We start from the raw sequence: 27,227 nt of genomic DNA, 5'->3' as shown, positions 1-27,227 counted from the left end.
CAAAAGGCTCATGTGGGACCGCTAAACACTGAGGATGGAGTGGAGGTCAAGGATAATCTAGGCATGGCCCAATATTTAAACAAATACTTTGCCTCAGTCTTTAATAAGACTAAAGAGGATCTTAGGGATAATGGTAGCATGACAAATGGGAATGAGGATATGGAGGTAGACATTACCATATTTGAGGTAGAAGCGAAACTCAAACAGCTTAATGGGACTAAATCAGGGGGCCCAGATAATCTTCATCCAAGAATATTAAAGGAATTGGCACAAGAAATTGCAAGCCCATTAGCAAGAATTTTTAATGAATCTATAAACTCAGGGGTTGTACCGTATGATTGGAGAATTGCTAACATAGTTCCTATTTTTAAGAAAGGGGAAAAAAGTGATCCGGGTAGTTATAGGCCTGTTAGTTTGACATCTGTAGTATGCAAGGTCTTGGAAAAAATTTTGAAGGAGAAGGTAGTTCAGGACATTGAAGTCAATGGTAAATGGGACAAAATACAACATGGTTTTACAAAAGGTAGATGGTGCCAAACCAACCTGATCTCCTTCTTTGAGAAAGTAACAGATTTTTTAGACAAAGGAAACGCAGTGGATCTAATTTACCTAGATTTTAGTAAGGCATTTGATACCGTGCCACAGGGGGAATTATTAGTTAAATTGGAAAAGATGGGGATCAATAGGAAAATTGAAAGGTGGATAAGGAATTGGTTAAAGGGGAGACTACAACGGGTCCTACTGAAAGGTGAACTGTCCAGCTGGAGGGAGGTTACCAGTGGAGTTCCTCAAGGATCGGTTTTGGGGCCAATCTTATTTAATCTTTTTATTACTGACCTTGGCACAAAAAGTGGGAGTGTGCTAATAAAGTTTGTGGATGATACAAAGCTGGGAGGTATTGCCAGTTTAGAGAAGGACAGACATACACTACAGGAGGATCTGGATGACCTTGTAAACTGGAGTTATAGTAATAGGATGAAATTTAATAGTGAGAAGTGTAAGGTCATGCATTTAGGGATTAATAACAAGAATTTTAGTTATAAGCTAGGGACGCATCAATTAGAAGTAACGGAGGAGGAAAAGGACCTTGGAGTATTGGTTGATCATAGGATGACTATGAGCCGCCAATGTGATATGGCTGTGAAAAAAGCTAATGCGGTCTTGGGATGCATCAGGATAGGTATTTCCAGTAGGGATAAGGAGGTTTTAGTACCGTTATACAAGGCACTGGTGAGACCTCACCTGGAATACTGTGTGCAGTTCTGGTCTCCCATGTTTAAGAAGGATGAATTCAAACTGGAACAGGTACAGAGAAGGGCTACTAGGATGATCCGAGGAATGGAAAACTTGTCTTATGAAAGGAGACTCAGGGAGCTTGGCTTGTTTAGCCTAACTAAAAGAAGGTTGAGGGGAGATATGATTGCTCTCTATAAATATATCAGAGGGATAAATACCAGAGAGGAAGAGGAATTATTTAAGCTCAGTACCAATGTGGACACAAGAACAAATGGATATAAACTGGCCACTAGGAAATTTAGACTAGAAATTAGACGAAGGTTTTTAACCATCAGAGGAGTGAAGTTTTGGAATTGCCTTCCAAGGGAAGCAGTGGGGGCAAAAGATCTATCTGGCTTTAAGATTAAACTCGATAAGTTTATGGAGGAGATGGTATGATGGGATAACATGGTTTTGGTAATTAAATATTCATGGTAAATAGGCCCAATGGCCTGTGATGGGCTATTAGATGGGGTGAGATCCGAGTTACCCAGGAAAGAATTTTCTGTAGTATCTGGCTGATGAATCTTGCCCATATACTCAGGGTTTAGCTGATCGCCATATTTGGGGTCGGGAAGGAATTCTCCTCCAGGGCAGATTGGAAGAGGCCCTGGAGGTTTTTCGCCTTCCTCTGTAGCATGGGGCACGGGTCACTTGCTAGAGGATTCTCTGCTCCTTGAAGTCTTTAAACTACGATTTGAGGACTTCAATAGCACAGATATAGGTGTGAGGTTTTTTTGGTAGGAGTGGTGGGTGAAATTCTGTGGCCTGCGTTGTGCAGGAGGTCAGACTAGATGATCATAATGGTCCCTTCTGACCTAAATATCTATGAATTTATGAAAGCACCTCCAGGAAGGGGATGATGTAATGGAATGCTAAACTGTATTATACCCTTCAACCACTAGGCAGTGCTCTGTGTAATATACCTTATCAGTGGTACCATGCAGTACATTAAAAGATCTTATAGTGAAGTGCATCTGGTGTGTATCTCTGAGAAGGAAGTTCTGTGGCCAGTCCATACCTGGTACAGAAGCCTGACCAGCCCTGCATCCTATTGTGTACAAGGTGCACATGACAAGAGCTGTCTTTCAAACTTCTTTTCCACTTGCCCTGTGCTGCATGCATGGGACAATATAATGTTCACCGTTTCCAACTTTTGGGGGTAGGAGTTTCACTCCGCTACATACTGATACAAACATAGATCAAAATTTTGCCTTTATGTGGGGGTTTAGGGTGATGCAGAGGTATAGCAGCTGAGTGCTAATGGCAGATGCAGTCTGCCCAGGAAGGGCAGAAGCTGTATGAAATATCTGCAGACATGCTGGGTCAGGGGCCGAAGGCTAGGGAGGGAAGAGTTGCTGCCACCCCACAGTAACCCTTATGACACCTTTTAAAAGGTGCATCCATCAATGTTTTAAAACGTTGAATCTCACGGGCCCAAACTGTTTCAAGTTGTCCATGCAATTTGGCGTGTGTATGTCTGCAAAATCTGCTGGTTGTGAAATCATTTTTGGGGTGCAGATCAGTATCATTTACAGGCACATCTGTACCTGTCTGGAAATAAAGGGCACAAAATGGCCAGAAAAGCAGGGGGAGAGGAGAATGCTGGGACCTTCTAATGGCAAGATTTTTTTTCTCAGCAGACTTGGTAACTCAATACCAAGTACTACATAGTGGCACGTTAGTGTCAGCAAAAAAATTTCAACAGACAATTCTTTAGCAAATAGATAAATTCAGAAAATACAGGCTGCACTTTGGTTGTCTTTTTCTGCAGTGGTTTTGGTAATCGCAACACTTCTGCAGACCCTGCTCTCGCTAATGCCATGATGTTGATTATTAAGGGCTGGACTGAGATTTTTGTCTCTGCCTTGTGTCAGGGTAACACATAGCCCAGGAGGAGCCTGGGGAAGGAATTGTGATTCAGAACGTGACTCTGCTCCTCATGGTGAAATGATTTACTGCAGCCCTTTATAGGGGGACAGCTTACTCCCTACCCCTAACCCTCCCACAGTGGTTTAGCTTTGCTGGCTGACATTTTGAGGTGGCAGATCCATTTGCTGTACCCTCCCTGCCTACCTGCTGGGGGAGAGGAATGAGGACCAGGTATAAAACCTGCTTATATCCAAGATACCATGTGGAGAGCATTAACATGGCAACACAGGAAAGGAGGGACTTGCTCCCCTGGACAGCTGTGTTAGGCTGAGTCACAATCTGTTTCTAAGGCTAGGTCTACACTACAGCTTATGTTGGCATAATTTATGTCACTCGAGGGTGAATAAATCACCCCCCTGAGCAACATACGTTACACTGACATAAGTGCCAGTGTGGAAGCGCTCTGTCAGCAGGCATGGGGGCTGGACTAATTAAGCTGATGGGAGAGCTCTCTCCCGTCAGCTCAGAGAGGCTACATTAGAGAGCTCACAGCAGGACAGCTGCATTGGTGGAGCTGCACCACTGTCAACTCTGTAGTGTAGCCATGCAATAAATTATGGTTTTTTTCCCTCCAGTCAAGCTCAAGAAAGTAGCATCTTTCCTAAAAAATGGTACTTTAAAATGCTTGGAAGAGTAGATTTTATGCATATACTGTGTATTTACAGCATTAAATCATTTTAATAATTTCATAATGGCTTAAATGGGTCGATGATATCGTACCAGTACATTTCCAACTTCTCATATCCCTTTGTTTGTATGGATCATTTTATTCTTTTAAGAAACCTGCAATATGATGACAGTCAAAATGGAAACAAATGACATGATGCTGTTTTAACTCTTACAATGAATTTTATATTCTAACAGTAAGAAGATCAGAGGGAGAGGATGGAAGTTTTGATCAGGACAATAGGAAGGTAATGTCCAGAATGCAGGAAAAACATGCAGGGTGTTAGTGTTTCTCAAGGGTACCATTTTAAAATCTCTCTTATTTTTTAGATATTTTATTTTTATTTATCATTATTCTAGTTATTTAATAGCAGCAAATGTGTGTTTGGTCCTTCACTGAAGATATAGAAAGATATTGCACCTCCCCCAAAGTGCTTACAATCTAAATTTTACAAGTGATGGAACTAGTAGGGGAGGCAAAAAGTAGGCAGAATTGAACTAATGCAATAAGTGCATGCATTTACTCAATCTAGGCATTCTCATTGGTGGTTCAGTGGAGGTGTTTTTATTCAATGTATTTATTTTAAAATGAGAAAAAGTAATAAAGTAACATTGATTCACTTGTGGGCATTAATAGCTTAATTTTAAAAAATTCACATATTCTGAAACAAGGACAGACTAACGGCGATAATTAAGAGGAAACCCATTCTCAATCAGCTGGATCATGTTAAGTATGTGATACTAGAACTTCGAACAGACAGTCCCATGATGCATTGCACAGGATCTGTCTTCCACTTTTGTGACTGAGTGGATGATTGGTACAAAATTACTATAAATAAAAATTGATCATAGAATTCCCATGTGGGTGAATTTGCAAGAATAAATCCAAACATTAAAGTTCGGTTTTGTTCTGTTCAGCTAAAGACCAGTTGGCTGATTCTGAAGGGGGAGACAGACACCAGAGCTAATTCTCCAGATTTGGATACTCAGTCACTATCCCATGGTCCTGGAACTGACAGAGAACAACTCCAGCAAATGCAAGAGAATGCAACCACCATATATTCAAGTAAGTATTTACTTTACACAGTTAGTCGTGGATGTAGGATTGCAGCTTGACTGAGAAAGACAGCCATGCCATATGCACTTCAGCCAGGCTTCTCTGCACATTTTCATTCTTTGCCTTGGGCCTCCACCCAAACAGTCCATATATGTAAATTGGAATAGCCAGCAAATCATTGTTTTGAAATGCCGCTCTTACTAGCTGTCAGTACTGGAAGTGTTCTCCACATTCTCTTCATTTAACTTGACAGGAAGTGGGGGAGTACAGGGACGTAGTCATCAGGAATAAAGGAACCTACATTTTGCTCTTAGTACATGAATCACAAAATGATAGATAACTTTAGAGGAAAATACCTTTGAACAGCAGCTGTCCTAAGAGAGGGTCCCCTGCTACACCGTGCTGGAGATACAGGTCAACTGGGGTAAACAATTTGGCGAAGCAGTTTTTTCAAAAGCTTTCATCCCACTGCAAGGCACATCTGGCAGCAAAGGAAATGTGCCAGTCATTGGTAATATGATAGCTGGCTCCATAATTTCCTTAATATAAAGATGATGACTCAGCTATACAAGAGAAGGGGAAAAACTGATGCAGCAGAATCTGTCACTAGCGTGAACCAAGTGGAAAGAAACAAGTAGTTTTGGATCTTACTGAACCAAAGCAAGGGGATTTCCCTTCTCAAATACCATCAGACTTTTCCCACACAGGGAATGTTTCACAAATGCCCTTGTACATGTGAAGCTGTCTCTGAATGCCACAAACTCCTCACATCCAGAAGCAACTGGCAGAAATGAGCTTAGATTATGCAAATAAATGGTGTAGGCACATGCACCATGAGAAGGCTGACTGATGGGTTGATATGCCGCTTATCTATACATGTTTTGAGATAATAGGCTTTATTTGAAACCCTTATGAGGCAAAAACCTTTCCCATAAAAATGTCTGTAACATACTGTAAACTTTTTTTCTATACAAGCAATATACTGTGACACAGGTTTCTCCATGGGACTACCCTTCTGCTTTCACTCACTCATTTATCTTATATTTTCCAATATCACATACACAAATTCAGAACCACAGAAGTCAGAGATAGAAAAGACCGTGTGGGTTATGTGGTGACCTCCTTGCTGGTGCAAGTTGTTCCTTATGTTACATTTTTAGATGTTTTGCCCAGTGTAGTTTTCAGTGTACCCAGTGCGGGTTTCCACCACTTGTCTCATTTAACAGCCAGATAGTTCTGGCTTTGAAGGTTTTTTTCCTGATATTCACTCTCTTTTATTCCCTTCCTTAATTTTATCCAGTTACTCCTAGTTCTATCCCCCGTGCTGTCCTAAATAATTCCTTTCCTTCTTTATTGTTTACACCTTTCAAGTGTTTGTAGGCTACCGAGTGCCCCACTGATCATTCCTTAGCTATTCTCCCTTTCACATGTGGATGGGGAGCGAAGAGAACCTTAGCCCCATCCCTATACCGATGAGCTGGTCAGTGCAGTTTAGTTGGCACAGCAAGGGAAATTATGTATGTCAGGTGTAGGTCTGGCACAGATTACTTCCCCCACAGAGCAAGAGGGGACTGCAGGTGACTCGCTGAATCACAGTCTGGTTGCAGATCTGCTTCTGGGGCAGTGCAACAATGCCTTGGCCATTACAGAGGTCTTGTGGCAAAGCCACAATTGAACTCTGTAGTAACTAGACATCATAGTAATGATCGCTCCACCCTAGTTCATTTTTTTTTCTGTCTGGTATTAATATTGTAGACTAGGTGTCAAAATGTCTTAGGGCTTGTATGCCCACTTAGCTCTCTTAGTGGGAGAGATTTTATTCATGGATACCATTTCATGCATCACCTTGTCAAGTTGAAGAAAAGGCTAGGGCATTAAGATGCTGAACTCACCTTCCCCTCCAACCCTTGTGTATAGTTTGGAAAGTGCTGAATATCCAAATACTGGTACCTTATCAACTCTATTTGGTTGTGTATGCGTGTGTAAACATTTATCTGGAGAGAGGCATATATTTACTGCCAGTAATGATTATCTCTGTTCCGTGCAAAACATTTCTCTCATTCAAAAATCATGGGCACTTTGGGCACCAATGGTGTATCAGACCACTTCATGTATTGGTGTGATCTGTTGTATTCAAGACTCAATCATTGTCCAAAGTTTTGTTTATCTTTTCTTGCTTACATACATGTCTACATAAATATCTTGCTGCTATGTAACTGAGACATACATCTGTATATTATGGTAGGCAGGTTTAGTAACTGGTGTTTATAACATTTCAGAATAACATAATAGTAACTGAATATGATTCCTCGGTGCATTTAAACTTTTTTTTTTGAAGGTTGATTGCTACAAATAGCTCTTCTAAGAAAATCTGTATTGATTTACAAAAACACAGTGTCTGTAAATGGTTCGACATAGATTTCTGGTGCATTGTACTGCCACTCATTTAACATGAGAAGTTAAAGGGAATTCAGCAGTTACTATTTCCTGAACCACAGACATTCTTGAATTTGAGGTCTGAGATAGTGCAAAAGAAGCTCTACAAATGATTGTATAACCTACTTCCCAGAGGACCCTTCGATGCTTAGCTTGTTACTATTATTACTTATTCCTTGTATTGCGGTAGCACTTAGAGGCCCCAAAACAGAATCAGGGGTCCACTGAACCCTGACATAGTGAGAGACAGTCTCTGTCCAAAAGAGCTTACAGTCTAATCTAAGGCAAGATGAAACATACAGTTGGAGGTGATAAAAGAAGAACAAGAGTAACAGTGTCAGGAACACGTGGATACATACACTTGCTGGGCATAGAGTTAGTTAAAAGACAATACTACTATCAAGTTTCTATAGTTTTCAGTGTTTTTTAATAGTTCCCTTTCTTCAGTGACATGCTGGTTACCATGTAGCAGGAAGTATACATTGTGCATATGTAAAGCTTTTTTGCTTTGTGGTTATATTATTGGACCAGGACTTGGGATACCTGGGTTCTAATCCTGGCTCTGCTTCTGGCCTGTTGGGTGACCCTGGACAAGTCGCCTCTCTGTGCTTCAATTTCTCCATCTGTAAAATTGGCTCTTGTGTAAAGCGCTTTGAGATCTGTGGTTGAAAAAAGCTATATAAGAGCTAGATGCTATTATTATTTATTATTATTGTGGTGTAAAGCAGTCGTGCCCTATATTTTCCTCTCAAATAAAGCTGTTGAATATTTTGGCTGTCAAATATACATTCACTTTTTAATTTATCATTTATAAGTATAGATTGTTTCTGTTATTCTTTACCATAATTCTTCATTTTAAAGACCAAAGGCCAGATTTGCAAAAGTATTGAGGTGCCTAAAGATGCAGATAGGCACTTCTGAAAATCCCGTTAAGTACCTATTTGCATTTTTAGACACCTAAACGCCTTCATAAATCTGGCCCCAATTAGCCTATGCTGAAATGCAGTCTCATCACATTTCAAATTAGCATGAATGGCATGAAAGGAGCCATATCAATTTACAATATAGCTGATGAGTCTGTAGTATCTTCATTGGTAAGAACGGATTGTCACATATCAGTCAAGTACTCGAAAACGCTACAAGATACTGCGGAAGCATTTAGCATATGACGTTTGCGGGTGTTACAAGTATGTTGGCTAGTTCAGTCTAGATTGTTTCATTCAGAGAAGAGCAATCAGGAATAAGGTAATATACCTGAGAACTTCCTATGGAATGAAGACCTGGGTGAAATGCTGGCCCCGGTAGAAGTCAGTAGAAGTTTTCCCGTTGACTTTAATTAGGCCAGGATTTCACCCCTGGAAGTTTTCCAACTGGCCACAAGATGTCGCCTGTACTTTACTTCTCTGATTTTCACACACAAAATTCATCACGTTCATCCTGAAATGAATGTTTGTCCTCATTAAAGTTTAGGATATAAAACTCCCAAACTGTTAAATGTTAAAGAAAGTTTGTTAATTCTAAACTGTTTCCTTTAACCCAAAGTCTTTGGTGCAATAATATTCTACCATTAACCAGGAGCATGGTGGGAAAGTCCCACTGGAAATTTCACAAATCAGAAGAGGCCACCATTAGAAGCAGGAAACAGCATGAGACAGACCTTTGATCCCCTCTGACACTGCAATTCCTATGTTCCTAAATAATTTGAATATAGGACTTTACACCTTTTGATTATTCCTATTTTAACCTATCCCTTTAGATATACAGTAAAGTCAAAATATTTTGAGATAACACTAAACCATGTCAGACATCTACTCAGTGTCACTGCTCTGCAGGGCAGAGAGGTCAGAGGAATTGGTGTCCCCAGCAGTGTTCTTCACTAATCTGTTTGATAGGCCAGGACAGGGACTGTAATTTTATTATTTGCATGTTCAGTGCCTAATGCAGTGTGGTCTGGATTCCTGATTGGGGCCTTTAGGTGCTACTGCAATACAAAATAGTAGCTAATAATAAATAATGCACTTTGTTCTTTAAGTAGGAACGTGGAGTTTGCCATATTGGATCAGATAACTGGTCCATAGAATTCAATATCCTGTCACTAACAGTGGCCAGTACCACTTTCTTCAGAGGAAGGTGCAAGAATCCTCCATAATGGACAATTATAGTATAATTTCTTCCTGATCCCATGAATCAGTAGCTAGTTTATACCCTTTTTTTTAATGAACCCTGTCTACTGTACCTGTGGATTTTCACATTACTCATATAAATGCCTTTATCTTTCTGGCATCCTGCCAAGCTTCTGGTCACAATGAGATCTTGTGGCAATGAGTTCCACAGGTGGTGCATGCACCTTTTTCCTTTTATCATTTTAAAATATTTAGCTTTTCAGTTCCATCGACCATCTCCTCAATCTCATATGAGAAGGAAATGTAAATAGGAGTGCCCAGTTTATTTTCTCTTACACCATTCATTGTTTTCTCTACCTATAGTGTGTCCCCTCTTATTCATCTCCTCTCTAAACATACAGGACTAGATCCTCTGCTGCTGTAAAGTGGCAAAGAACTAGTGAAGGGAGCTGTACAGATTTATACCTTCTAAAGATCGGCTAATAGTTTAGACTGATTATTTAATAAGGAGGTTTGAAAGTGGCAGTTTAAAGAGATCAGAGCATCTCTAGTGATGCCAGAGAATCTGAACAATACCTGAAGATCATTTTACCCACCGCTGAAATGCAGTCACCTCGGGGAGAAATGAAATAACTATTTAAAACAGCACCTAACAACACTATTCACCAGTTTAAGACTGAAAATAGAAAATACCTTTTCCAGTTGAAACTGTAGAGCAAATTTATAGATGGCAAAAAACTGTTCTTAAACTGGAATTTCACCAGGACCATAGTCTTACAAAAGGTGCCAGGAACGCAAGTTGACAGAACTTCTGAAATAATGGCATGTTTATTACCATTCTGGGGTAGTAGCTCAGCACTGAGCCAGAGAGAAGGTTACCTCTTACTGAGTCCTCAGTACCACTCTCTACTGCACCAAATTGTTCCTTAGAGGTCTTCCCCATCCCCGTCTGCGAAAAGCATGCAGTCTTCTGAGATATGGGATGATCCCCACCTGACGTGGTATGAATTATAGATGCGGATATATTTCTCTTTTTAAAATCCTCCTGCAAGACTGAGATAAACCATACACAGCTCTACTGTATCTCAGAGACCGGGCAAAAGTTCTTGCAAATTGTTTTCTTGTATTCTCTGCTTGTTTTTATTAATTTGATTGTAAAGGTTTTTGCAAAAATCTCTCGATACATATTGTGTCTTTTACAGGATTCCCATATGCCAAATCTGCTTCTCTTCCTGGCTACGGAAAGAACGGATTGCACCAGGTAGGTATTAGTATAGAATGTGTTACACCCACTAATATTGTACCATAAATACACAGCTTAGTAACCAGGTAGATAATCACAAATAACATAGAGCTCTTTAAAGATTTTTGGCTATCAGCTCTGCATAACATATTCATATGCCAAGGGAGTTCAGCCATGTCTGTCTTCAACAAGCAGTCAGCCAGATTGAGGCTTCTCTTTAATTGTGTGTACCATGAGCATTAAGAGTCCTGTTTTTCTCCAAAAACAAACACAGATCCAAAAATGTAGTCTTGATATATTAACAGAACTCAGTAAGTGTTATATCATAGAGAAAGGCTGGCATCTATTTAAAGCAAGCTAGCTCTCCTATGTTAGAAGAAAGGGGGAGCAACCCACAAATGGGTTGCATTTCCTGAAGTGGGTAATCTGATTTTTTCCAGTGTTCATATATGTAGGTTTCCCAGATTTTGTTTTATTTCCTTTTTTGTTTTGTCAAAAAAAAAAGGGGGGGGGAACGGATCGGGGGAGGAGGAGCGAGAGAAGGACAGGTATCTAATGATAGTTATTGTAGGTTCTTTAAGGCAGTGACTATCTTATTGTTTTGTGTTTGTACAGCACCTAGCACAATGGGGTCCTTGTCCATGATGGGGCTCCTAGGCACTACAGTAGAACCTCATAGTTATGGCCACCAGAATTACAAACTAAGTAGTCAACCACACACTTCATTTAGAACCGGAAGTACGCAATTAGGCAGCAGCAGAGACAACCCCCTCCGCCAAACCCCCGAATACAGTACAGTGCTGTGTTAAACATAAATACTAAAAAAAAAAAGGGAAAGCAGCATTTTTTCTTCCACATAGTAAAGTTTCAAAGCTGTATTAAGTCAATGTTCAGTTGTAAACGTTTGAAAGAACAACCCTAACGTTTTGTTCTGAGTTACGAACAACCTCCATTCCTGAGTTGTTTGTAACTCTGAGGTTCTACTGTACAGTTGACAATGATAGTCATTACACGAGTGTCTCCAAAAGGAAGTTTGAAAAGAGATACAGTATGTGATCTAGGCTGTATTTTATTCAAGACAAGAGAATGACCTCCAATGAATCATGGGGAGCAGCAAGAATGCAAGTGCCATAGCCTGGCTGAAATGTTGAATATGTTTGTATGCATTTTCTGAAATGTACATCCTGTTAATATAAAATGACTAGCAGTCTTGGTGTTGATCCCAGCATCTGACACACTGAATTCAACCCCAAAGAGAACAGTGGTGTTGTGCCACGTGCAAGGTCACACCGGCCTGGGTGGAGCAGTGTGCTCTTCAAAATGACATCCCCATATGATACTGGACAAAACCACATCTGGTTTTGTCTCAATACCAGATGGGGAACAAAACACACAAAAAGAAGGCTGTCTGGTTTAAAATTGGACAAATGGCCTAAATATAAAAACATTAGAATGGCCATATTGGGTGAGACCAATGGTCCATCTAGCCCAAAGGTTCTCAAACTGTGGGGTGTGCCCCCCTGGGGGGGGTGCGGAGGAATGTTCGGGAGCTTACGGCTGAGCCTCCACTCCTGGGTCTGCCCACAGCTGTGGTCCCAGCCTCGGTCCCCTTACCCTAACTGCATCCTCCCCTTAAGCTGCAGCCCTGCCCCCGGCTTGGGGAAAGGGGAAGGGTATTTGGACAGGATGCAGGGGCGAGACCCTGAAAAGTTTGGGGACCACTGATCTAGCCCCTATACTGTCTTCTGACAGTGGCCAGTATCAGCTTCCGGGGGAATGAACAGAATGGCAATTTTGAGAGATCCATCCCCTGTCTTCCAGTCCCAGCTTCTGACAGCCAGAGGTTTAGGGACACCCATAGCATGGAGTTGCATCTCTGTCCATCTTGGCTAATAGACATTGACAGACCTTTCCTCCAGGAACTTATCTAATTCTTTTTTGAACCCAGTGGTACTTTTGACCTTCATAACATCCCCTAACAGTGAGTTCCACAGGTTGACTTTGTGTTGCATGAAGAAGCACTTCCTTTTGTTTGGTTTAAACATGGTGACCCCTAGTTCTTGTGGTATATGAAAGGGTAAATAACACTTCCCTATTCATTTACTCCATACCATTTGTAACCCTTCTGCTCATCAGAGTTAGCAGCAACAAGGGCTGGGTTCAGTATCTAGGGGTTCCGTTCCAATAACACAATGCAAAACCAGCTCAAGCTCCACCAGCCATCCCACAAACTGCTCCTTTCCACCAGCTGCTCCACTCTGCTCCGCCAGCCCCCCCCCCAACTACTTAACACAGCACTCAGTGACTTCAGCTGTTAATAATTTTAGCACTTTAGTGATTTCAGCTTGTAGTAGGGGAGCCTCAGTGCTGGTGCACCATTGGCCCAAAGTGAATTCAGTCCAGCAGCCTGCGTAACTAGACTCCTAATGAAATCAAAATTAGCTCTGATAGTCCACAGTGGAGAGAGACGGTGCAATTGGTGTTTCGGGCCCTCACCAGGGACCCATCCCACCTGTTCCCAATCTCTCTCAATTCACTGGGTTTTGGAACCCATGACCCTTGCCTAACAAGTGCTGCTTAGTTGATGACGAGTCCCTCCATCATAACAAAAGGCCAAGTACAGTTCCACTGTCCTTGATTCACATAATCAGGATAATAACAGTTTATTCTTCCTGCCCCAATAACAGAGAAACTGGGGCTCCTACAGCAGCCAAAGTGACCATCTAGGCGGGGTGGGTGTGCCTATGCAAATGAGATCAGCTCCTGAAGTTCTTTTCCCCAACCCGCCACAACTCGCCACCAGATGTCAGGGTACAGCTCATCCTGACTCTGCTTACACATTCATGGTTTTACAGACCTCTATTAATTCCCTCCCTTAGACATCTCTTCCCTAAGATCAGCAGTCCCAGGCTTTTTAATTTCTCCCCGTATGGAAGCTGTTCCATACCCCTAATGATTTTGTTGCCCTTCTCTGTACTTTTCCCAATTCAAACATATCTTTTTTGAGATGGGATGACCAGAACTGTACACCGTATTCAAGGTGTGAGCATACCATGATTTTATAAAGTGGCATTATGATATTTTCTGTTTCATTCGTTACCATTTCTAATGGTTCCTAACATTCTGTTCACTTTTTTGACTTCCACTGCACATTGAGTGGATGTTTTCAAAGAACAATCCATAATGACCCCAAGATCTTTCTTGAGTGGTAACAGCTAATTTAGACTCCATCATTTTGTATGTATAGTTAGGATTACTTTTTCTAATGTTCATTATTTTGCACTTATCAGCATTGAATTTCAACTGCCATTTCGTTGCCCAGTCACCCAATGTCATTAGATCCTTTTGTAACTTTTTGCAGTCAGCTTTGGACTGAACTGTCTGGAGTAATTTTGTATCATTTGTGAATTTTGCCATCTCACTGTTCGCCCCCTTTTAAAAATAATTTACGAATATGTTGAACAGCACACATCCTGTACTGATCCTTGGTGGAACCCACAATTTACCTCTCTCCATTGTGAAAACCATTAATTCTTACTTTTTGTTTCCTATCTTTTAACCAGTTACTGATCCATGAGAGGACCTTCCCTTTTATCCCATCCCTGCTTACTTTGCTTAATAGCCTTTGGTAAGGGACCTTGTCAAAGGCTTTCTGAAATTCCAAGTACGTTATATCCACTGGTCCACATGCTTGTTGACTCCCTCTAAGAATTCTAATAGGTTGGTGAGGCATGATTTCTCTTTACAAAAACCATGTTCACCATTTCCCAAAATTTTATGTTTATCTATGTATCTGGTAGTTCTGTTCCTTACTACAACTTCATCCAGTCTGCCTACTACTGAAGTTAGGTTGACCGGCCTGTAATTGCCAGGATCGCCTCTGGAGCCTTTTTTAAAATCAGCATTATATTAGCTACCCTCCAGTCATCTGGTGTAGAGGCTCATTTAAGCAATAGGTTCCATACCACGGTTAGTAGTTCTGCAATTTCATATCTGAGTTCCTTGAGAACTCCAAGGTGAATACCATCTGGTCCTGGTGACTTATTACTATTTAATTTATCAGTGTGTTCCAAAACCACTTCTACTGACACCTCAATCTGGGACAATTCCTCAGATCTGTCACTGAAAAAGAATGGCACAGGTTTGGGAATCTCCTTCACATCCTATACAGAGAAGGCCGATACAAAGAATTTATTTAGCTTCTCTGCAAAAGCTTTGTCTTGAGTGCTCCTTTAACACCTTGATTGTCCGGTGGCCCCACTGATTGTCTGGCAGGCTCCCTGCTTCTGAGGTGCTTTAGGAAATATTTTGCTATTAGTTTTAATGTCTTTAGTTAGTTGCTCCGCAAATTTTTTCTTGGCCTGCCTAATTATACTTTTACATTTGACTTGCTTCTTTCTATTTTCCTCAGTAGGATTTGACTTCCAGTGTCTGCCTATACAGAATACTTTAGTTAGGGAACCAGTAGTTGATATCTGACTGATTTGTTGGTAAGAATTATTCTAATCTGAGGCAACAGGGAGATTAGGAAATTACTTTGAATTAGTAAAACTGGGGAGTTCTTACAGCTACTTAGACTGTAAGCTTCTTGGGGCAGGAACTGTCTTTTTCTTCTGTGTTTGTACAGCACCTAACACAGTGGGGTCCTGGTTTGTGTGTGGGGTCCTGGTTTGTGGATCTCTTGTGTGGACTGGTTCAAGCTGAGGTTGATGGTGGGATGGAAGTTGTTGAAATCATGGTGGAATTCCTCAAGGGCTTCTTTTCCATGGGTCCAGATGATGAAGATGTCATCAATGTAGCGCAAGCAGAGTAGGGGCATTAGGGGACGAGAGCTGAGGAAGCGTTGTTCTAAGTCAGCCATAAAAATGTTGGCATACTGTGGGGCCATGCGGGTACCCATAGCAGTGCCGCTGATTTGAAGGTATACATTGTCCCCAAATGTGAAATAGTTATGGGTGAGGACAATGTAATAGAACAGTTTACTATTCAGAATTAAACCATGCAATAGACATTTGTGACCAGCAGGTGGCAGTATTTCTCCCATCTATGCAATGCGAAAGTTGAAACGCACATGTAAACTTCATGAGTTGAAAAGGTCGTGCACGGTCAAGTCCTTTAGGCCAAAACTGTGGCATTCTTTTCAGCATAGCTGTTCTCGGTTTGGAATGCAGGCTTGTACCAACTTTTGTGGTTTGTTATTTTTAATCAATTCTCCCAATGCTGAATAATAAAATAAAACCAAAAAACGGGGCCTTGCAGGATCTGTAACCATGGCTGTGCATGTGACTCATCCCCTAACAGACAAGAATGAACCTCAGGACTTAAAACAAAAACACTGGTTTTCCAGTGTCCTGTAATGTCAGTCAACTCATCATAGCATCTGTCAACCAGAAGGAAGACAGAGAATGCTGTGTCATATGCGCACAACTCTTATTGAGTTTATTGGCAACTGCAGCTGAGGGCAGAATTTGGGCTGGGAATTTTTATTTCAGTGGGATTTCGGTGCCTAACTCTGTTAGTCTATTGTGAAATCTCCAGTCTTCGCGCATATTGCCAGGTCTTCAAAAACCAGGTTCAAAACACCTGTTGGGAGGGAGGGTATAGGTGACTTTCTGTTACTTTTTCACCTCTTTGATCCTGGGGGATGCTGGGAATTGGAGCTAAAGTTAGAGCAGCCTCAGTTACCTGTGGAGTGAAGCAGGGGGGATATATGAGGGATCGAAAATCTGGCCTTAGGTGTCTGTCTATCTAATCATCTGCTTGATGCTGCCACTGATCATCGTAGAGTCTGAGCACCTTCAACATAAAATAAATAGCAATAGTGCAGTCCCTCATTAATTTCAAGGAGTCTCTAGCACTTCTCACTTTTAAGGGATGAAATTCTCTTTGTGGGAGGGATTTTGGTTTCAGTATTTTTAGTAGAGGTATAGCGCAAGAATGGGAGTGTCAGTGTTAGTCTCATTCTTATGGTGAAAGGAGTTTTTCATAGAGGAAGGTTTTGCAGCATTTCCTAAGGCTGCTCAGGCTCTGGATTTGTGTTATCTCCTCTGGAAGTTTGTTGAAAAACATACATCCATAGTTGAAAACCATTGATTTGACAATGCCTATGTTTCTATTTGCACAACTAGCTCTCTGCATTTGTACGCTGAGTTATTTTGCAGCTGCTTCAGTTGCTTGCTTTGAAAAGATAGACTGTGTTATAACAAAGCTAAAAGGATTTGTGCTTTGATTATGCAGGTAGGCTTTCTTATTTTCATCTACAGTGTTTTACCTACTGTTTTGTTTGTTTTAGTTTCTTGCTACATTCTTTGTTTCCTTCTCTTTCAGACTGCAAGTATGGGCCAATATGAAACAGACCAAGATGCCAGTTGGGGGATGAGAGGTACTTTGAGTGATGATTCTCAGTCACTCCTATCTTTCATGTGTTTTGCCCCTTGGAGGAGTTTGTTAACATGCTGTTACTACTGTTACCCTGTAAGATCCTCTCATGGCTCTGTTAACGATGGCTAGATGGTAGCACAGCCCAGCAATTTGGCTATCACAGAGAATCAGCCGCTGTTGTTCTTTATTTTTTACCTTATTGAGAAGGTAAAGTGTAGAGTACTACCATCATACATTGAATCAGACCCAGTACCCCCAGCACTGGGCAGTGGCCTCCATTGTGCTCTTTTGTTAGCCAGTGATATTCTCATTCCAAAGGCAGAGAGGAAATTCAGTCCAAAATCATAGAATCTTAGGACTGGAAGGGACCTTGAGAGGTCATCTAGTCCAGTACCCTGAATTCATGGCAGGACTAAGTATTATCTAGACCAGCGGTGGGCAAAGTTTTTGGCCCGAGGGCCACATCTGGGTATGGACATCGTATGATGGGCCATGAATGCATATGAAATTGGGAGTTGGGGTGCAGGAGGGGGTGAGGGCTTTATCTGGGGGTGCGGGTTCTGGGGTGGGGCTGGGGATCAGGGGTTGGGGGTGCAGGAGGGTGCTTCGGGCTGGGACCAAGGGGTTTGGAGGGTGGGAGGGGGATCAGGGCTGGGGCAGGGTGTTTGGGCGGAGGAAGGGGTCAGGGGTGCACGCTCCGGGCAGCGCTTACCTCAAGTAGCTCCTGGAAGCAGCAGCATGTCCTTCCTCCAGCTCCTATGCGGAGGTGCGGCCAAGCGGCTCTGCGCACTGCCCCGTCCATAGGTGCTGCCCCTGCAGCTCCCATTGGCTGCAGTTGCTGGCCAATGGGAGCTGCGGGGGCAATGTGAGGAGCCCCCTGGCTGCCCCTATGCGTAGGAGGTGAAGGAGGGACATGCTGCTGCTTCCGGGAGCCGTGCGGACCCCGGCATATGCAGAGCGGGGCAAGCCCCGGACCCCGCTCCCGAGCTGGAGTGGGGCAAGCCCTGGACCCCACTCCCTCGTTGGAGCTCAAGGGCCAGATTAAAATGTCTGAAGGGCCAAATGCGGCCCCTAGGCTGTAGTTTGTCCACCCCTGATCTAGCCCATTCCTGGCAGGTATTTGTCTAACCTGCTCTTAAAAATCTCCAGTGATGGAGATTCCACAACCTCCCTAGGCAATTTATTCCTAGTGCTTAACCACCCTGACAGTTTTTAGGAAGTTTTTCCTAATGGCCAAGCTAGATCTCCCTTGCTGCAATTTTAGTCCATTGCTTCTTGTTCTATCCTCAAAAGTTAACAAGAACAATTCTTCTCCCTCCTCCTTGTAACAACCTTTTTGTCTAATCACCAATCACAAAGTGTGTGCATGGTGCTTAATGGCTATATTACAAGGGAACTTAAACCTTAGCAGGATCCAACAAGCAGTATCTGTCCGCATTAACTTCCCTTATTATGAGTCAACCTGATTGTGATCATGATGAGCTAGACCTGGGGTGGGCTTTTCCAAAGAGCTCAAGTGGGAACTTCTGCTCTTAAATCACTTAAGCTCTTTTGAAAATCCCACCCTTAGGCTTTGCTCTAGGGCTTTGTGTTGATCCTTAATTTATTCTCAGTATCTGAGTAGATAAGGGAGCACAGCTTTAAAGAAAAGCTTCATCTCTGATTTTAAATATTTTCGGCAATAGCTGTTCTACAAAAGCCTCCCCACTCCTGGTGGTCCTTCCAAGCGTCAAAGTACTATGGGGATTGGTGGCCGTGTGGTGGTATATCCAGCAACATTGACCTAACTGACTAATCTCATGCTAATTTAGGACCAGTAATCCTAGAAAGAACAGAAAAGAAACCCTCATTATTCTCACTGCAGTCATTCTTTTCACTTCAATTGGTCCAAACATCAGGTGTTGTCACTTTGAAACGTTCTGTTCACATGATGATTTTCATATGTTCCAAGATTGTAATGTGTCTAGTGATCTGTATGTTTTAATGATTTTCAGTAAAGAGCAGGAAGGGAGGAGCTTTCAGACAAGAGGCTGAGTTAACTCACACACAAGCCACTTGAGAAGAAAGGTTTCCAATTTCCTCCATAGGTTGCTTTTGCTAAGGATGCCCATTCTTTAACCCCATGGCACCAGGATGCAGACGCCTCTCTCATCAGCCTTTGATGCAGATTACCAGCATCGTTGTTTCAGCAATGGATAATGTTAGGGCCATACAGATCACCAGGGTCAGAAGGTTACCTGTAGATAACTGTACATGCAGTTATCCAGCAGCTAGTCAAGGAACTGAGAGAAATGCAGTCATGTGAAACATTCATCTCTGCTAACTGTGCACTAATGCAATCATGAAAGAACCCTACGTATTCTAAACTATCAAACCATTTCCGATTTTCTTACAGAATACAAGGTAAGAAGTGCCATGCCAACACTGGGAGAATGCTCAGATTCACCTCTTCCTAGCAAGGTTAAATGTGTTCCTTTTTCCTTATTGTGTCCATGTGAAATATGTATGTCAAATATGGATACAAGTATGTACCATTTAAATTTGTAAGTTACACACGTTGCCATACAGCAGAAGCACATTTTGCTAGAGTTCATGCCTTTGTTACTTTTTGTAACAGATTTATCCTTATGAAACGCTTATTGTAACAAACCGAATTCGGGTGAAACTGCCTAAGGATGTGGACAGGACCAGACTGGAGGTAGGAAACCATTTGCTTTTGAAATCCTTGTTCTGTTCATTCATTAACTGACTTAGTTATTTCTACTGTTGCTCATTGGTGTAAATGAACTCGGGAGAAGTCATATTCTCAACAGGGGTAAATGGGCATAGCTTTTTTGACCTCATTGGTGCTAGACCAGTTTATACCAGCTGAAGAGCTGGTCTGTAGAGGTTTGTCCATTAACCAGATGTTGGTTGTTTTGTAGCAATCATTTATTTGGGCAGCAGTGCTTATCAGTCTACGTTGTTCGCTGAGAGCCCTATCCTGTGAAGCGCTGAGCAAAATATGTCGTCCTCTTAGCATCCATTGAATTGAGTGGAATTTGAAGGAACTCAGCCCCTTGCAGGATTGGACCTGGGAGATATCACTCATTTTCAAGTTACTGATCTCTTAAATAAATGAGTTAGTTAATATAACATTAGTGAATATTGCAAGTGGAAGACTACCGATTAAAATGATATGGGCATTTTCGAGGGATGGTCTGTGCCTCTCATTATTTTTGAAAAAAAGAGTAAGTTATTTAGTACTTTGATTATTTCTACAAATTGAGTACAAATATTCTGATAAAATTGACAGAACGGGTCATGAATGGAGAAAAAGAAAAGTTTACAAACTTTCAGGGCATTTATACATGGTGACAAAATTGAAAATCTTGAGAGTGAAAGAATTTGCTCTAATATATCAAATATTTAGAATTCCAGGAGTGCTTCCCATAAATAAAAGGCCTGAATCTGCAATCTCTTTATATAGAGAACAATTTCTGAAGCCAATAAAAGTTCTAAATGTGGAAGTCTTGTGGGGTGAACCCAAGTCTTGCTCAGTTTAATTAGACATGTTAATCAGCATGGAGACTTCATTTCACAGGCTGTAACTGTTACTGGTTTAAGGGGGCTGTTTTATAGAATTGTGTGCATGCAAATCTCACCTGCAAAACAAAAACAAAGAAGTGCTTGAAAATCATAATGTGAATGTATATTTTAACTGCATTATGTCAGAGAGTAAGGCAAACAGAATTGCTATTACATTTTGGGAAGTGTTGGCTAGGCTCTGAATCAGTCATTGGGGTTAGATTATTAAATCTCATTTTTAAGTATCACATCCAATTTTCATTAAATGTAAGTTGAAGCTGCAAATTGCCACCCAGGCAAATATGGAGGTTTATTAAGTTTGAATCTGCGAAATCACTCTGGCAACTTCTCAATTATGACTGTTTTGTTGTTAATTAAGGGCAGTGCTTTATTTCTAATGCATGCTAATCAGGGACATTCTGTATGTGCATGCTGTTGAGCGCCGCACTGCTAGGGACTGAGCTTCTGAACAAAATGACATTATATGGACCAACTGCCATCCCCTCATGAGGGAATTTGGTATATTCTAATTCACCTGATAGATCTAATAATCACTCAACTAGCCCTGAATGGATTATTTTTGAAGTTCCTGGAGAGCCACTGGCTACCGGGTGGTACCACAAGAGATCCAATGTTGCTGGACAATTTCTTGGGTTTGATTTTATTACTTCCTAGATCAGCAAGAGCTGGGAGCATTAAAGAGCAGCATGCTCAGTTCTACGTGTGTTGCTTGAGTGTCTTTCCAGTCAATTTAGAGTATGATATTGACAGGCTGCTAATAGAATCCCATTTAGCCTCCCCTAAACAGAAATATGTTGATCATGATAGATGCCATTAGATGTGAAAGGGGCGGCCAATAGATGAGCAACAGGCAGGGAAATGGAAGATTTTTCTCCCCGCCTTAAGATAAAGACAATAGGAATAATTTTTGCATTTATATCTGATTTGTCTATATCCCAAAGCACTGCACAAGCTAAATATATCTATAGACAATATCAGAGAAACGCAGCCATTCCTGGGTGGTAAGGGTGGCAGCCAACAGCCAAACAGCACCCTTCACAAATGTGTGGGGAGAAGACTTTTTGACCATGATACTATTGCAACTCACTACTCACAAAAAATTCCAGGGGGTCTTGAATATCCACATTAAGCAGCCAGGCCCTTGGCTTTTAAGATCCTATATAAAAGAACCCCACAGAGTAAAGTACATGTTACTAAATTACCTATCCTGAACATCAAAAGTCTGAGTTTATCTTGCTAGAATTTGAACCTGTGTTTCCATGGAGTCTAGGGATCTGATCCTGCTATCACTCACTCTGCTGTAAATCAGAAATATCTCCTTCAAAGTTGATTAAGTCACACAGGTGTAAGAATCAGGACGTGAGTGAACCCTAAACCATGAAACCTCCCCTTTGGCTCTGTGATCCATAATATCAACAAACCAGTCTTACCATTAATGAATTACTGAACAATTAATTTCTAAGGGCCAGTTCCTGAAGTCCACTGTCAGCCAAAATTCACTGCATCAATGGAAGTTTTGTCTGTGTAAGGACTGAATAATGAATTCAGGATTTGATGTAAATGATTAACTAATTATTGTAGATTAATTTTAGGATTAAGAGGTCATTCAATACTTGTGAAATAAAAATTCAGTGATTACCAGCCTTAGTCCTTGAAAAAGGTTTTACGTGTAAATGGGTTAACAGGAAGGTCAAAAATATAATATTTGCCAATAAAAGGAGAGAAAAAGCCATTAATCTTTAAGCAAAAAAGAAAGGAAAACTGTGAACTAGTTGCAAGTTCCTGATTAAAGACTAAACAAGGGTAAAGTTTTTAAAAGATCCGTATGGTATTTATTGGAATTGGTGTTTGTTCTTCAAATGCTTCAATGCGCTTCTTGTTTGATTATCCAGCAGGCAATATTGATTTGATTGTAAGAAACAGAATGTCTTAGATGTGTGCTGTTTTACGCCCAGGGTATAGCAAAGCACCAGAGGTGGAATAAAAAGCAAGAAGAGTCCAAAAAAAGGAAAAACACATCTGGACACATCCTATACATTAAAGCATTCTTTTATCTTTTTTTCACATTAAAGAACAGAGTCTTTGTTTCAACTCATCAGGCTGGTCTGAATAGCAGGCACTGCACTAAATTGCTTTTTTTAGACAATGTATAGTTTGCTTTGGATGGATAGTGTATGTTCTGGCTGCCATTATCAATAACTCATACATTGTCCTCCGCTGGGGCTGCTGTTTGTTTAACATTAAAGTTGCTCAGCCTGCTTCACACCAGGCGTAGGCCTGTGCCTAAAGTCCCAAGAAGCCCAACCACTTCAAAGATCTCACAGTGAGTTCCAAAAGAACAATAAACAAGATCTGCTTTAAACCTGCAGTAGGAAAGCGATAAGGGGACCAGACAACTGATCCTCTCAATTGCTGCGCTATGTTAAAACGTGCATCTGAGAAAAGGAGCTCTTTGTGCAGCATCTTGGAATTATTAGGGATTGGTAGTTTTAAAAACAATTCAATTAGCAGCATTTTAATAGGATGATAATGACTGGCAAAATAGAGGTGATGGATCTGCACATTCAGACCGTATGCAAAGCTGAGTGACAGGAGCAGACTGAAGGCAGCTTTTCTTTTCTTTTTCTTTTTTTGTATTAGAGAACTGCTGGGATTAAACAGCTTTGCACAGAAAGTCAGTTCATCATTATTTCTTCTCATAGCAAAGGAGGAACTCTGTAACTGAGTTACAAAGAAGGGCAAATGTGGTGGGTAAGCTCAGTAGGTTTTGGGGATGGAGGGAGACCAGCACCCAGGAAGCCCCTGACCCACACCTTCACAGGAGCAGAGCAGGATTCCAGTCAAACACCATAGGAGCGGGAAGAGGGGGCTGGGTAACATGTTTGGCCCCCCTGCAGCATCATGGGGGTGATGGCTAGAACCCCAGAAGCAGAAAATACAGGAGAATACAGGCTAGAGTGCAACACTGGAGCAATGTTAGTATTTGCTGCAGTGTATTGCCACCAAATTGGCAGGATGGCTCTGAAAACCCTCCTCTCGTCTGAGTTCGCTCCCCTCCCCCATCTGTTGTAAGGGCTGGTGTGGGTGACAGGAGGAGTAAGGGTAGATAATCCATCTATTCAGCAGTCTAGCTCAGATTATATCTTCTAAAACAACCTACATTTTCTAGCGTCCCGCCTTTCCTGCAGTAAAATCACGAGGCCTGATTTTTATCGCTCTTGCACCCCTGTAGATCAGCACTAGCTCCCATGACGTCCGTGGATTTGCACCAGAGCAAAACTGGCGTAGGTGAGAGGAGATTCAGGCCCCATTGTGTTTTCTGCTAAAGGTTGGAGAGGCAAACGATCTCTCCTTGTCCAGTGGGATTAAGGTCTGTAAACTCACTACTTCTGATCCCTTTGACAGTCTTCAATATGGCTGATGCCGGAGATTCTGAACAAGCAGCGTTCGTTGAGCAGTTCTGACTTAAATTGACTTTAATTCTTTTTTAGGGAAGAGGAATTTACTGTTAGTTTTCAGTTATCTCTGATCGATGCTATAGAAATCAGGAATCGTTCATCTCTCCTCAGTTGTGAGGGGAAATCTGTTGTATTGGATATTTCCCAAATGACCAATAGAATCTAGTGACAAAAGTTAGTTCTTTAGGGTCCAGTTAAGAGAAGTTACAATGAAGGGCATGTAAAGAAGGATAACTGCTTTGGGGTGGGGCTTTCAGAAGGGTTCAGGGTGTGCCTTATTATGTTCCCATTGTGACTGATTTTGAGAATCCCACCTTTCTTGTTTAGGAAATCTGTTTTAAGTTATATTTAAATGTGTGCTTTTCAATGTATGGATTTAGCCAGAGATTAGATAGGTGCAACTGGGAATAAATGTAAATAAATGCATTAAAATAACAAATTCTTTCTTCTGAGACACATACATCTGAGAGGCATAATTGAGGCCTTTTGTTTTTCTTTGTTTGTTCTAAACCAGCAGTGAGGCTGATGTAGCTCAGTTCCTGATGCTTGCAGAGAAGACATTATTAATGCCAACACTGAACTAATACTCTGACCTTTTAGAATTGCTTAAAGCAAATGACCTGCTGATGCACAGATATATCGCAGGCTCTCTGAGACCTTGAATTCAAATTAATGGGCCAGAGCCTCAGCTGATGTAAACTGACTTCAGTGAGGTATGTAAATTGACAACAGCTGAGGAGCTGGCCCAATAATTTTTGAGCTATTTCTTACCATATTGACCTTTATTCTAATTTAAGATGAATGAAGAAGCATTCTCAGGAGTGATTCTGAAAGGAAACATGGAGAGAGATAGGAATGAGCTTAAATAGTATTTCAATACAATGAAGTAGTAAGACAGCATTGGCTTGTAATGGTATAATTTTGTTTGGAGTTAATTTTTAATACACAGTGCTTAATACAGTAAAAATAATCCTGGTCTCTATATTCACATCTTTCAACCACCAGTATTTGAAGTTTGTTGGTATTTGTGCTCAATAATGACACATGGATTTAAATTATAAAGAAGGCTGACTTCATAGAATAAAGACAGTCAAAGTGGGCGTATGTAATTCCGGTTATTGAACAGCTTTTTAGACTTGTCTTCCTACTAGATCAAAGCATATTGATTGTCACACATGCATATTCTTGCTGGGGAAAAAATCATACCTCTCAAGGGGCAAAACAGAACAGCGCACATGGTACATACTTGTGTAATCCTTAAGGTCACACTCTGCAACCCTTGCTTACTCACGTGAGTAGTCCCCATTGACTTCAATGGAGACTGTTTACAGGAGAGTTACTAAAGCTGTATCTAAACAAGTAAATTCCAGCAATTTAGGTAAATTGTTTTAGAAGCCAATTTACTTAAATAGGCACAACCTCCTTGTTTAGATGCTCATGTTTTTGGTTGAGTGCCCCAAAACAATTTAGTTTAAATTGATTCCCTACTGACTTAATTAAATTGCTACCACTTTTTTTGTAGACAAAGTCTTAGTCTAAAGATTGTAGAATATAGTCCTAAAATGTTGCCAGTGCTGTAGTTTTGAAAGAAAGGTAGTTTGTTCTGCAGTGTTAGGAAGATTGGTAAGAAGAATAAGTTTATTACAACAAAGTTGTAGACATGCATGTTCTAGAGGAGACATGCCCATTTTCGGAGAGCTTACAAGCTCAAGTTTCTAAAGACTAAAAGATTCTGTATTGACTACATAAAATTAGCACATTCATTAACTGTTACATTCCCAAAGGTTTTCCTATCCAGTCTTTTTTATTGATGGAAGCCATTCCTCAGCTTGGAATGAAACAGTTTTTAAAGATTATATAATCTAATTAACTTTTTGGCATCTTTAAATATTATAGCATTATTTTTTTAAAAGTCAACCTGAACCTTGACAGCAAGGAATAGATTTTCTCACTCTGTAGTTCTCTAGAATAAAATATTCCAGGTCACCTCTGTGATTTATGAGGGGCAAGATTTTTTAAAATGCATTTAGGCACTTAAAGATGCAGATATAACACCCATTGAAATAAAATGGAAATCAATGAGTGTTAGGCACTTAATCTTGCTTAGGTGCTTTTGGAAATCCCACTAGGCATCTGTCTGCACCTTTAGGCTCCTTAGAGTTCCTGTATAAATCTGAATGGTGGGCTCCTAAGTCAGTTTGTTACTTTTGGAAAATACCCTGGGTATTAATTTTTTCTTCAAGTGATGGTCCCTATGAGTACGTGGGTTCGCATGTGTGCCATGCATCTGAGTCCAGAAGTTCTTCAAAGCAGTGTCGGTCGGCGCACACCCGTGGTTCCTATCTATACTACACATGTGGGTATGCACGCACCTGAGTCTGGCTGTTCTTCAAAGCAGTGTCCGTTGGCCCACATGTGCAGCAGCTCGCCTCCTGCTCCCAACCAACGGTACAACACCTCTCCAGTTTCTTCTCATGACCGCATGGCCTGAGTTGGAATTGTGTCCTCCTGCACTTCGTTGCATAATCTATATAGAAACCATGTGGAATTAGTTATTTTCTTAGATTAGTAGTTAATAGTTAAAGAGTAGTTTACACTATAGCATAGAGTATTTTTTTTTCCGCAGTTGGGGAAATCTCCACCCCCAGCTCAGAGTCCTGGAATTCAAGAATTGCATCTTGCCCTCAATCCTTCTCCATCTGTGACAAGCATCAATGCTGCATTACTGTCTGGGTGAGGCGCATATCTCTGCAAAGTGCCGTGTCTGTTGCTCCTTCACACCCAGACCTTGAGAAGCCCAAGAGCTTCGCCTATGGAAGCACCTGATGGAGAAGGCTATGAGGCCCCTCTCTGATCTGGGCCGGGGAGACCCCCCGCTGTACATGGGCCTCAACTGCATCAGTACATTAAGATAACGTGCCTTGGAGAGGAGCCATCACAACTAAGCCCAAGGACTCTTCTTCCAGGGCTCCCCATGAGAGCAGAGGGCTCTCTCATGGGCACAAGAACAAATCCTCGGTGAGGACCATCCATAAGAAACATGCTTCCTCCCTGAGCCAGTCCAGGTC

General features: G+C 41.3%; 1 protein-coding gene across 21 annotated transcripts in view; it reads left to right on the top strand.

Moving 5' to 3' along the window:
* The window catches only part of ABLIM2 (actin binding LIM protein family member 2), a 217,640-nt gene that overhangs the window by 177,157 nt on the left and 13,256 nt on the right, over positions 1–27,227 (top strand). For 18 of the 21 annotated variants that reach the window (XM_043544704.1, XM_037898124.2, XM_037898130.2 and 15 more), the window contains 6 exons: positions 4,072–4,121; positions 4,792–4,939; positions 10,692–10,750; positions 17,060–17,114; positions 19,509–19,573; positions 19,731–19,811. In XM_043544704.1, the coding sequence (XP_043400639.1) occupies positions 4,072–4,121; positions 4,792–4,939; positions 10,692–10,750; positions 17,060–17,114; positions 19,509–19,573; positions 19,731–19,811 (458 nt within the window). The remainder of the gene's footprint in view (positions 1–4,071; positions 4,122–4,791; positions 4,940–10,691; positions 10,751–17,059; positions 17,115–19,508; positions 19,574–19,730; positions 19,812–27,227) is intronic. The other 3 variants (XM_043544710.1, XM_043544709.1, XM_043544696.1) reach the window with 1 other exon arrangement.

Source organism: Chelonia mydas, chromosome 4 (genome assembly GCF_015237465.2).
Source record: "Chelonia mydas isolate rCheMyd1 chromosome 4, rCheMyd1.pri.v2, whole genome shotgun sequence".
NCBI lineage: Eukaryota > Metazoa > Chordata > Testudines > Cheloniidae > Chelonia > Chelonia mydas.
Note: the sequence above shows the minus strand (reverse complement) of the source record. Positions and strands in the feature narration are given on the sequence as shown.